Source organism: Tamandua tetradactyla, chromosome 21 (genome assembly GCF_023851605.1).
Source record: "Tamandua tetradactyla isolate mTamTet1 chromosome 21, mTamTet1.pri, whole genome shotgun sequence".
Taxonomy (NCBI): Eukaryota; Metazoa; Chordata; class Mammalia; order Pilosa; family Myrmecophagidae; genus Tamandua; species Tamandua tetradactyla.
The window spans coordinates 21,402,380-21,415,565 of NC_135347.1; the positions used below are offsets into that span (position 1 = coordinate 21,402,380).

The 13,186-nt window shown below is 32.7% G+C and overlaps 1 protein-coding gene across 1 annotated transcript in view; it reads right to left on the reverse strand.

The window, feature by feature from the left end:
- FER (FER tyrosine kinase) overlaps nt 1–13,186 on the reverse strand; it is a 531,690-nt gene that overhangs the window by 404,476 nt on the left and 114,028 nt on the right. Inside the window, exons 7-9 of the mRNA XM_077138656.1 lie at nt 12,098–12,235; nt 11,401–11,520; nt 617–739 (exon numbers count right to left, since the gene is read on the reverse strand). Coding sequence (XP_076994771.1) covers nt 617–739; nt 11,401–11,520; nt 12,098–12,235 — 381 coding nt within the window. The remainder of the gene's footprint in view (nt 1–616; nt 740–11,400; nt 11,521–12,097; nt 12,236–13,186) is intronic.

Genomic DNA, 13,186 nt, shown 5'->3' on the forward strand with positions numbered 1-13,186 from the left:
CCAGTAACCACTGTTGGAGATACAAACAATTGCCAAGGACAGATTAGAAATTTTAAATTATAGATCTGTCAAAAAAGGAAAAAAACACAATGAAATCAGTAAAAGAGGATACCAAGAAAACAGTAAAGTCAAAGGATCCAGAGAGACATTTACAGACACAGATATCGGCAAGACAAATAACAGTAAGCAAAAAAACGCACAATAATTCTCAGGGGGATTTTATAGGTAAATTGACCACTATTTTCTAATTAGCTTGTTTTCTTCATTCTAATACAGAAGTCAATTTCTAGATAATATTTGTCTGTCATTTCTTTAACAAAGGAAGTCACAGTGGGTCTAGCGGATATAGAGGAGGGAAAGTAAAGGCTGCTTTTAACAAAGGATTTTTCTGTAAATAGTTCTAAACTATAATAAATTTGAGACACACAGAAAAAATCACACTATGATAAATATACTAATCATAAACAATCACCTTTTTTAAAGTCCTAGAAAGTAACTCAACCACACAAACTTTTGCTCTTAAAATAGAAATTTCAGTTTCTAGAAATTTCACATTCATCAATACCATATAACTGAGATAATTAAACTTTCCTTTAGCTTATTTTCTTTTACTCACTCAGACTTTTTTTCATAGGCTGTAGAAGAGTCTTCAATTCTCTTCTCTAGCTCCAGTACAGCCTCCTCTTTGTTTAAAAGCATCTGCTGTGTCTGCATAAGTTCTTCTGCTAAAGTTTTCAACCTAGAATGAATAGTTTCCTCATTATCAATCAACAAGTTAATTATGCTCATTTTACACATACAAAAAAAATCATACATTTTAATTTAACTGAAAGTAAATACAAGTAAAACTTCAGTTTCCTGGTCCTATTAGCCACGTTTCAAGTGCAATGAACAAACACATGCGCCTAATGGCTAACCGATAGAACAGTATAAAAGAGAGCATTTCAATATTCACAGAAAGTACTCATGGGCTGTGCTGATCTAGAGAGGTTCATTTCATTGAAATAAATAGAAAGTAAGGAAAGAAAAAAGAAGACGAACTAAATAAACGAATACCTGTCATGTTCCAGGAACAGTGTGTCCCAGGAAAAGACGACGGTTTTGCTTTCAGACAAATGTGTTCATGTTCTGGCTTTGCCCCTTTTTATCTATAGGCAACTTACTTCCCACTGAACTTATTTTCTCATATGTAATTTGGGTACAGTAATGCCTGTCCCACTGCATTGTTTTAGGAACAAATGAACTAATATATATATATATATAATGAATAGGACTAGCAGGCATTGTGTGAATGGTAACTAGGATTATTTGCATGTTATCTCATTTAATCCTCAGAACAATCCTATGAGCCAAGTACTATAATCTTTTTCTTAAGAATGTAAACTGAGATTCAGTAGTGGGGTGATTTAAATTCATGGTAAAACATATTTCCATATATTTTAATAATTATTTTTGGACTGTTTCTATATAGATTTGAAGAGAGTTAAATACACAAAATTAATATGTACTCATGGACCCACAATAATTTATGGCTGCATAAGATGCATTTGGTCCGGAACAGAAACATTTCTACCACAAAAGCATACAACAACTATCATATCATGTTAAAATTTTTGTCTTCAACCTTTCAAAGCAAGACATGAAACACAAAAGATTCAAAAGAAAATATTAAATCTGAATATAAAAAATGTAAAAACTTTTTAAGTTAAACAGATCATAAATAAAAATCAAAAGAAACACTTGCAGTACAAATTACAAGCAAAACCCTCTTCTCAAAGCAGAAAAATCTCCTACTATGAAAATGGACAAAGAAAATAATTGGGAAATACATAAAGAAAAAAATTCAAATGATCAATAAGAATATGAAAAAATGTACAACCTGACACATAATTAAATAGTCATTAAGTAATTTTTCCCTACTAAAACTTACAAATAATAAAAAGATTGATAATATCTAGTATATTTAATATTGTTTAAAAAAGGAAGCAAATAGAAAATAGGAACACTTATATATTCCTAATATGATAAAATTGGGACAAATTTTTCAGAGGTCAACTTGGAATTTTCTCTAAAATTTTAAGTTAGCATATCAACTGACCAGCTAAAAATCTGTCTCATCAAAATATTTGTTCAAGATACTCAAAATTTGTTCATTTCAAGATATTTGTTGCAACACTGTTTATAAAGCAAAAAAACAGAAACATTTAAATATCTGCCACCAGGGAAATGATTGAATAAATTTTAATAATTCATAATATAGAACAGTATACAACAACTAAAAAGAAGGAGTTATAGACATATTTTTTAATTAAAAGGCAAGATTCAGAAGTACATATAGAGCATGTTTCATTTATATTAAAATACATTTTAATAGAATGTATTCTCTTAAGGGACTTCCCACAGATTCTGGTCAGAGTTCCTCTCCCTGAAGACCCAAGGCCGCGGGAGAGAGAAAGAGCTTGCAGCAGTAGGAGGAGCCTTGTGCAGCCACATCTCTCAAATCAAAAGCCTCCTTCTTCTTCCCTCAGCCCTGCCCTGGCCCAGCCACTCCTCTCCTGCCCAGGTCCCCACCCAGCTCCAAACTGGGCTCCAAGCTCCAATCCCACCCATGCCCCAAAAGGTGGCAGCCAGAGGTATGAACCTACCAAGTCCCTCCCTTACTCAAAATCTTTCTATGACTCCCCAGTGCCCTCAGAAGAAAGGCCACACAATCTGGCCCCAACCCCCTCCCTGGTCTCACCTCCCACCACTTCTCGCACACAAAAAAAGAAAAATAAATAAAAATACAAATAAAATACATGTATTTATTTATGTGAATGCGTTTATGTGTAAAGGAATAGGAGAAGAATCAAAGGACTAAAAATCAAATTTCTATCAATGTTTAATGGTCAAAGGGGTATAGCACTGGGGTAGGGGATAATTTAAGGCCGAAAAAAAAAAAACTTTTGTATTTTACTCTACATACATCTGTACCACTTGAATCTCTTATAGCAAGAATGGACTTAATTTTTTAATTTCCAAATAAATAATCAATAACAGAGATAAACTAAGAGATAGAATCAGAAGAATTCTATATATTCTAGAAGATGGCTTTCTAGATTATATCACTTTTATTTAGAGACAAGCAACACAATAAATTTCACTAGGTTTCTGAGGACATTACTATATCATAGCAAAACACAATCAGTGATGTTTATAGTGACATTCCAGAATTAAGAGGAGGTCAAATTAAGATCAGTATTTTTTTTAAGAATAAACATATATATATATAAAAGACTTGCAAGAAACTTAATAAAATAATTTTTTTTAATTTGATAGAGAAAAGAGCTTCCGTCACCCAGAAAATTCACTTGGGCACAATAGTTCAGTTCTTGACAACCAAATAAAGAAGGTGTAACTATTTTAAAATCAGAGATCATTCTCAAGAAAACTACATTTCAACCCCCAGCTTCAGGCTGCTCATTAAACAATTATAAAAAAAATTAATAAACATCAAAAAATGTTTTCCTGTTTATATAATTCTGGTTATATATGATCTTATTTAATCCTCATTAAAGTCTCAAACACAAAACCCTACCTCAGAACCTGCTCCTACAACCTCTGTCACTCGTGTCTGGAGGTTACAGAGCAAAGAATCAGCTTCTCATAACTGCCTTGTCCATGGTACCTCAAAGACAACTAAAATAAAGAAAGCTCTTTCCCTCTGGTTATTATTTCCTTTTCTACCATTTCGCCTTTGTCTCCTATACATTTCCCTTATTCTCTTCTTCCCTCGCTGCTTGTCATTCCAATTAACCTGTCTTCTCACCCTTTCTTTCATTTAAACAAGCATTTACTAAGCACATTTCTTGTGTCAGACACTGCTAGACCCTAGGGATATAACAATTAACATATCTGGCTTCAGAAACTCTAGTACAGGAGATACCAACCACTTTTCCCCCATTCTCTCTTTTCATCTTCTTCTTTCATCGCTCCAGCAATTGACTACATCCTTTCCCTAGTTTCTTCTCAATTCTGCTCACTGTTCCAAATTCTCCACTCCATCCTGGAATAAATATATCGTCCCTCCCACCCACCTCTAGCCCCACTGTAAGATGCAGGCACCAAGGCTTCCTCTTCATAGCACATCCTTTACAATGTCTTGCACATAGTAGGTGCTCAACTTGGGCCCTATGCCCTGTTTTTCTCATGGGAAACCCATGCATTAAGCTTTTTCTGAAATCTTCTAATAATTCCTCACTCTCCTGTTTCCTACATTCTGAATTATCTAGAAAGTGGAACTCCAAAGAGCCAGAACATGGGAACAGCATGATTTATGACTTTCACCCATCAATTAATTCTGCGGCTAACCTGACAAAAGCCACAACGAAAGTAGCTAAGTGATAGAAGTCTTAGCTCTCTATACAAGAGCCATTAAAACAAGGTTCATTCCTTTCATGTAAAAAATATATCATCAAGCTAATCACTTTGCCTTGCCACATTAGAGTAAGTTATAGAGAATATTTGTGTTATCAACGCTGTATTTTTATTACATTTTGTAAAGCACCTTAGTCTAGTATAACAGGAACCAGAAATCAATAGGTTCAATATCTATTTGGTTTTTCAAAACTTTCATTTCCTTCTCTAATAAAATGGAAAAATACATTAACACCTAACAAACAGGGTTTCTATCACTATGATGCATATTTTGAAAATTACTAGTATGGAACTTGTACATGTTCCTATAATTATTATATACCTTATAGTTATATATTTATATACCTTATAAATATAACTATTACTCTATTAACTAATTGCATTGCTCCATGTGGAATAAGAACACCTTTCTGAAAAGTAAGTTTAGACTTTGTTTTCTACTTTTAAAAATATTTTTTGACCATTGGGTGCAAAAAAAAAGTAACATTGCTCCCAAGGCAGGTGAAGGATTGAATATATTTTCGAATAAAAAACCAAGAACAGCTTATATTTGTATTATTCATACATTATTTCCTATTAAAAACAAAGAAAATTAAGCAATTTTGCAAGCATGCCTCATTAAAGATAGAAGTGCTACTCATAATTAAAATTTGTTTTTCCTTTCACAACTATGTGATTCCAAAGAACATTTTGGAAACGTGACAAAATTTAATTCCATGAGAAATGACTATCAGCTTGTATTTCTTTTACCCTTAGTGGAAAGTAATAGAAAAGGAGTCAGTCTGTTTATAGACATACACATGCACACATATTTGATGTGACACAGCAGGAGTCTTATTACCACAAATCTAAAAAGTAAGCAAAAAAATCAGAAATGTATTAATTTACAATGCAAGCATTTCTTCATATTTATCGTTCAGAAAAATTCAAGGGGAGTCCTTCGGTCATGGGGAGAGCATCATGCTTACCAGAGCTAGCTGTCTAACTGCCCTCCCACAGGGTAAAGAGGGAGGAATGAGGTAAAATGCCTATGTCTTGATTCACTACTGCAGTGAACAAGTATAAGTCATCTTGAACTGTCCAACCCTGTTTATCAGAGATCACACAGCAATTCTAGCAAAGAACATTAAAATATAAATCTGTTAACTTCCTTAGTAGTCATTCAGCCCCCTGAAAGTATCACCTAAGGCTTTCAATGAGGAATTAAATTTGAGTTTTTAAAATGTTAAATATCATGAGTACATGTTAGCTCATAAGTGAAAAGCTTATGATTTCTTTCCCTTTCAAATTTGTTTTGTGCTAAAACAATTTAACCCAGAAGACAAAGAAACCTACCACAATCTTACCAGTATAGATTCCCTAAAAAGGTGGAAAGACAGTACGAATTCAAATAAAGGCTTAGAAGAACTAGCAATACATCTGTTCTCTTGCAGGCCTGTTCTGTTAACATGCTAGAATTTACTATTTTGCTAAATTTAGCAATGATGACCTGAGGAAAAAGGAAAGGATACAAGAATAAGAAAAGAGATCACAGGGGAAGGAACAGTAATACCTATTCTATTTTTCCAGCCACTATCATATAAAAAACATAGAACCATTTTTTTGAGGCTTTAACTGCTGACAGCCTTAGCACAGAGAAAGCATAATTGAGCTTTACACAAAATGTCTTAGGTGAAAAAATTGAGTGAAAACTTTTTAATATTCCTAAATCTTTGATCTAAATACAGATCCACCATTGCAAATTCAAACCAGAAAAGACAAATGAATTAAAAGAATGTGATTTGCAATTCTACACGGAAAATATTTTCCCTTTCTTACCACAAGTACCCCAAAAACCTGGAGCAGGGTGAATGAAGTGAAGAGAAAAACATGCTAGTAATTATACTATACATATGAATGATATAATGTAAGAACAGTTTGTAAATTTTAAAGCACCATTTACCATCATATCATTATGCATGTTTGTATACAAATAAATAGTAACAGTTCAAATGGCTTCTTCCTTACATTTTCAATTAAATATTATAATATACTTAAACAATAATGATGCAAAACAGTTAACTGTCATAAAATGATACTGCACAAAAACGGAAAACACTGATATAATTAAAATCTACTGAGAGTCAAACACTAGTTTTATACAAGTTCATAAATTCATGTAATTCTTACAACACTATTACGACCTGCATTCTACATATGAGGAACTAAGGCACAGGGAGTTAATTACCCTACCCAAGATCATAAAGCTTGTAAGAGGAAGAACCGATATTACAGCCAGACCAATCAGATTCTACCCTTAACAACTTCATATGCTCTGTCTTAGTAATTTCATCTCAAAGAATTTGTCTTCCATATATGCTTCCACAAGTGCACCAGGATGTAAATGCAAAGAAGTTTTTTTACAACAACGCTTTTAATCACAATAACCAAAGGCAAACTTACCAGGAAGCTAATGAAGCTCAGCCTTCAGGCCCCTCACTTGTATGATCCCTTCCAAAACTCTGTACTTAATTTCATATTTTAATTTTGTATACATTTTCTTAAAGATGTCCCTCTTCCCCCAAATTCATAAGCTCCAGGGCCAACAAATCCTGGATCTAACCTTGGCAATAGGGACAATCCTGAAATTAACCTAAATGCACATCAATAACCAGTTGAACAAACTGTTATGTACAAGCAGCAAAACACTGCTACTCCATTCTTAATTACCATTAAGAAGATTTCATATATGTTGAGAATGATGCAGAAGAGTATGCATGGAATAATTCTAATTGTATAAATAAAACAATTTATAAACATGTATATGCTTATATACACATTCTGAAAAGATTCATTAACTTTTTTCACAGGTTAATCCTAGAAAGTCTACAAAAAGAAGAGGAAGAATTTCGATTTTCATTGTATACCCTTTTCTGAGATATTGCAGATTTATCATCTGCACCCACTAGTTGATAATTTAAAGGATTAACTTAAAAATACAAAGCTTAAAACAATTATTGTAGATAACAAGCTCTCAATTTATACAACACTTTTTACATCTGCAATCTATTAGTTGTCATTGGTTATCATTATCTAAATCTCACATCACTCTTATAGAATGATGAAAGACTTGTGAAATAAGTCACCTTAACAACTTTTGTAAGTTACATGAAATTTCCAATATTGCCACCATAATTGTGGTACTTGGGTTAATGAAAAACAAATGGAACAAGTTTATAGTTGCCTGGAGTAACTTTCCTGATATTTTTTCTACCTATTACTGCAACTTAAACTGAAGAAATAAACTACTACTTGCAATCTTTTCCTTAAAATATAATTGCAGCAGTATAGCCTTTGGTAGATGGCTCAATAAACCATGAGATAAATCATTATTAACTTTTCTCTAGACTTAAAAGGTGATGGCTCCTAATCAAACAAGCAAAGATTGAGTTTTCTGTTAAATATTTCCATCTCCTAATATACTCCCTAATCCACCTCCAATCTAACAAATCTACCTTCCTTCTTCCATGTAACTGTTTCCTTTATTCAAACTGTGTTCCTAACATGTCTTCTGCCTTTTAATATTCTTTCAAATTCACTCCTAAAAATCTTCATCTAACATATTCTGGCTTAATTTTAGTATATGTTCAACCAGACACCAAACTTGAGCTAAGATTATAATGAGAACACACAAAATCAGACTTGGTAAAATGAGGTTCTGTTAGGGTAAAATGTTTGTAGTATTTAACACTCTATAGATTGCGAAGGTTGATCCAAACAGTCTGATTGGTTAACTGGAGGCATTTCCTACAACAGAGGTCAGCAAACATCTTTTGTAAAGAGCAAGAGAGGAGCTATTTTAGGCTTTGCCAGACAAGAAGCAAAATCAAGGATAAAATGTAAATACCAATATTCCAAGAGAGAAAACAAATATCCACAAGTAGTTTATTGACAAAATAAAAATACAATAATAGAGTAGAATTTTTTGCAATAGCAATCTACTAATGAGAAGGATGGAAATCGTTGCAAATGTGATAACATTTCACTTCATTGGGGTACAAAGTTAGGCCTTATTATCAAAAGTGACTGTAAATGTTTCTCTGTTAATGATGAGAAGTAATAACAGTCTATATATGCCATCTTTGAAAATGTCTCTTCACACAGACAGGTACTTCCCAATACAGACATCAATCTATGAACATATGATTTTAATTGTGCATATTCATCACTTAATAAGCATTTACAGAACTATATTAAACTATTCTTTTGATATTTGCCCTTTAGCATGTCATTGTACTGAAAATTTATCACTTCCAATTGAAGATTAGCTGGAAGCTCCTCAATTACACAGTTTAATGCATTTTGAAATGTCAAAATACCCTTTGAATATACATCATGTTTCAAAAATCACTGTTTTTTAACTGTACTTTGAGGCCAATGTATCAGCTACAAATATGGTATGAATGGCTGTCCTGCTCTTTTGCCTTAATGTTCAGCAGCACAGGAAGTATATTGATTTGCTTGACATTAATTGTGATTCAAACAACTTTAGTTGTCATCTAAATGACTTTACAGCAGTGTACGTTTCACATTAAGGACTGGATTGTCTTGTAATTTTAGGCTATGTTTATAAGAAAATTGTCAAGACTGTAGCAAAAGACAATTTCCAAAGCTTTTGGAATACAGTGTTCAATAACAATGTTTATGGAAAGTCCTTTCAGTTAAAAAAACAGTGCCTTTACCCAGAGCTCCAAACCATCAAACTCCCGTGTGGTAAGACAACTCAAGCTATTCAGTTTCAATTTCTGACAAAAATTTATGGAACTGATGATGGTTAAAACTATGAGAGAGAATGAAGATCAGTCTAATATACGATTAGACTCAAATATTTTCTGCAAATTCCTGCTGATAAATAATCATAGACTTGAAGCACCTTACAAGCACTGACAATTTGTTCAAATTCACAAGCTTTGTAAATTTATCCAGCTAAGCACTTTTTTCCTCCACACTGATTTTTAACACCCTTGGTTGTAACATGTCTTAATAGATTCTACTTCAGTTTATTCTGAATTAGTGTTTTCTCAAGTTCTTTGAAAAATATCCTTGTCTGCAGATGTTGAACACAGGCTAATCTTTGAGAGTAATTCTTCAGTGACTTCATACTCAGCATTGATCCCTCAAATAAATAACAATTGAGAAGTTTTGGTAAGATCTGCTGACTCATCAAGAGCCAAGGAAAACCACTCAAAATAATTTGCCTCATTTTTTTAATTTACTTATGATGTTGCTCCCAATATATACAACTCTTCATGGAAAAAGGTTAATATAATAGTCTTAAACAAGTATATCTTCTCTGGCCATATTTCTTTAATCACTGCAATGAAACAGTATTTAATTAATTCACCACTGGTAAATAGCTTTCCTTTCTTGATTGACAAATGAGCCACTTATTTTGGTTGCAGTTTTATTTTCATTTTTTATTTTGTGAACAAAGTCTGCTATGATGAGATATTCTACCTTAAATTTTCTAATTTTTCTGACTAGTGTCATATATTGGTAATATTGAGATGAGTGCATAATCTGGTGATGCCAATAAACATATTTTTTTACACAGCTATAATGTCACTGCATAATAAACACAATGAGTTACCATTGAAAGCCTAACAAAATAATCCACACTCCAACAAGCCTTAAAAGAGCAACACATTCAAAGTTCATTATTCCTTCTTTTCTTGTTTTCACATGATGGGCATGAACTGATAATAAAAAATAAAATGCCACACTACACTGATGTGTGGCAGTCCAAACACTGCTGAATTATAAGCATAACACTGCAATCTGTATTGTGATGAGAGAGCTATATATAGTCTCTTTCACAACTACTCAAATCTGTTGCTGAAACAAGAAATCATACATACTCCACAGATAAAAGAATGAGTATGGCTATGCTCCAATAAAATGGTTTTTTATAGACTCTGAAATTTTAATTTTATATATAATTTTCATGTGTCACAAAGCATTATTCTTCTTTTGCTTTTTTCCACCATTTCAAAGTGTAAACAGCATTCTTAGCTCATGAGTTACACAAAAACAGCCAGTGAGAATATAAGTCATTTGACATGAAATTCTGACAGCTGAGATGAAAGAACATGTGAACTACTGAAGAGAAAATTAGAGCCTAATCATTTTCAGTTGTGGTTCTGATACATAGCTCTAAGCACATACAATGTTTATTAATAAATAAAAGTTATTTGTTTTGCTCCTGAACAAAATCAGGAGTCAGGTTAAATAATTAAAAGTAGAAAGGCTTATGTTTTCTAACTCCAAAAAGGTAGTATTAATTGCCTTTAATGTTCGAAAAGTAGCAAAAAGAACACATTAAGATTTCTCAAAACTCCTTTAAAAAGTTTATGCAACATAACAACAAAGTAAAAAAGTAACGATTTAATAGCCTTTAATATAAGGTATACCTGTTTAAAGAGAAAAGAACTCAAAGTCAGTATTTTTTTTTTTGCGTGGGCAGGCACTGGGAAATGAACTCAGGTCTCTGGCATGGCCGGCGAGAACTCTGCCTGTTGAGCCACCGTGGCCCACCCAAAGTCAATTCTTTTAATACTAAATATTTCTGACATCGATTAGTCCCTTATTTCTAACATTTAGTGTCCTCATTTTCAAAATAGTTCTGCTAAATAGTTTTGAAGATCAAATGGAACAGGGAACATAACTAAGTTTTGAAAAGAATAAAGCATCATTCCAATGTAAGATATTAGCAATAATTGGGCAAATGAATGTACCATCACATAAATGCCGATTTTCAGGATTACTAAAATTAGAGGTAGTAAAATATTTCTCAAAACATTCCACTTTAGCCAAACAAAAGATCAGTTCATTTTTTATTTATTTTCATCACTTGCAAAAAAAGAATTGGAATTTAAAATCTGATAAGTACAACTATAAAGCAATAATAACTGATATTTAAACTATTCAAATTTTCAAAATACTTACATTACTTGCAAACTTTCTGCTGTTAAATTATTCCACATTATCTCATTTGCTTGAAGGTTTTCATTTTCTTCTAGTAAGGAAGTATCAAATTCAATATCTTGTTCTTTAGCAGCAGTTGTTCTGGTAAAGCATGCCAAATATTTTTGGTCAATATGCTTATACTGCCATAACATATCGTAGCATTCATCATAGACAGAACATTTGTTTTATCAAAAATTACATTAACAGAGTAGAGTAAGCATAAATAGCATAAAACAAATGAAGCTCTAGGTTCAATGATCCAGTCAGGTAACTTGAACCTTAATTTGCACAAAGGAGGTATTAACCTGCTTTATTCATGTCACAACTACAGCGAGTATAAAGTAAGATGAAGTATACATGGATACTGGTGCATCATAAAGTTTAATACACATATAAAGTATCATTATTGCTATATAAATGTTAAATAGAAATACAATTTCATGGATTACATACAGATTTAAGCAATGGTTTAGTAACAACTGACACTTTTTTAAAGGTTATTATATAAAGTAAAGAGTTATCATCATTGAGAAAGGACTGAAAATAATTAAAAGCAAGCTAATCCAAAATATCCCAAAAAGCCCTTAAATTTTCTTACTTTAATTTTGTTAAATATTATATGTTAGAAAAATACAACACTGTTGTCAATACTGAAAGAGGATGGAAAGTATCATACCTGTGAACGTCTATGAAATTATTGTATTCTGTGCTAGGATCTATCTGTTCAACCGACAATTGAATCTGTTTATGGACATTCACTATTTCCTCTGTAACAAGACTGGTTATCTGGCTGTATTCATCAAATATACCTTTTCTGAAAACAAACATAAAATTTTACAAAGTTTTAAAGTTTTGTCAGGGAAACAAAGGCTTAAAAATGAATCGCATGGGGTTTGATTCCCGGTGCCTGCCCATGGTAAAAAAACAAACAAACAAACAAAAAAGAGTCAGAACAAAAGACAAAAAGTATATTATCAGCATTTATAGATGGTGGTTTCAAGCACCACCTTATTATTTCATGCACCTGCAGGGTAAGGTGAAGGGCTGATATAAAAGCATAGATTAGCATCTATCGGTTGATATAATATAATAATTTAAAGTGATCTAGAATAAGGCATTACATTTTCCGACATGCATTTGACATTTTAAAAATGTAAGTTTGGTGTTGCTCACCTCCTTCACTTCCTCTAAACATTCTCAAAGAAATTTTGGATTTCATAACATGGGACTCGGTATCAACAGCTGTCTCAATGCTCCTTTCCCGTGCCTGCCCCTTAGTTACACAACCTATCTCATTTCTTCCCTTGCCCCTGGGTTTGCACTCTTTCCTGTATATTTTTACAAAGAGTTCATCGGGTTCCATGCCTTAAATGGCATTAAAATCTACATGCTTGACCTCCAGCCAATAGCAAAAATGACTTTTTTTTTTTTTTTTTTTTACATGGGCAGGCACCGGGAATCGAACCCGGTTCCTCGGGCATGGCAGGCAAGCATTCTTTCCTGCTGAGCCACCGTGGCCCACCCGACGTTACATTTATTAGCCTGATCTAGTAAGTGTAAAAAAGAAAACCTATTTTGTTTTAAAACCAAATCACCAACTTAGAATTGCTAACTTAAAGAAGTATCATTGGTCATTAGTATTAACAGGCAAACTTACACTGTATAAGATATACAAGGTAAGATTTGTTTTCCTTTTCTAAAATCATTACTTATAAACAAGTAATCCTTACAGAATCTACCATAAAATGAAGTAGTCTCTCAGTTA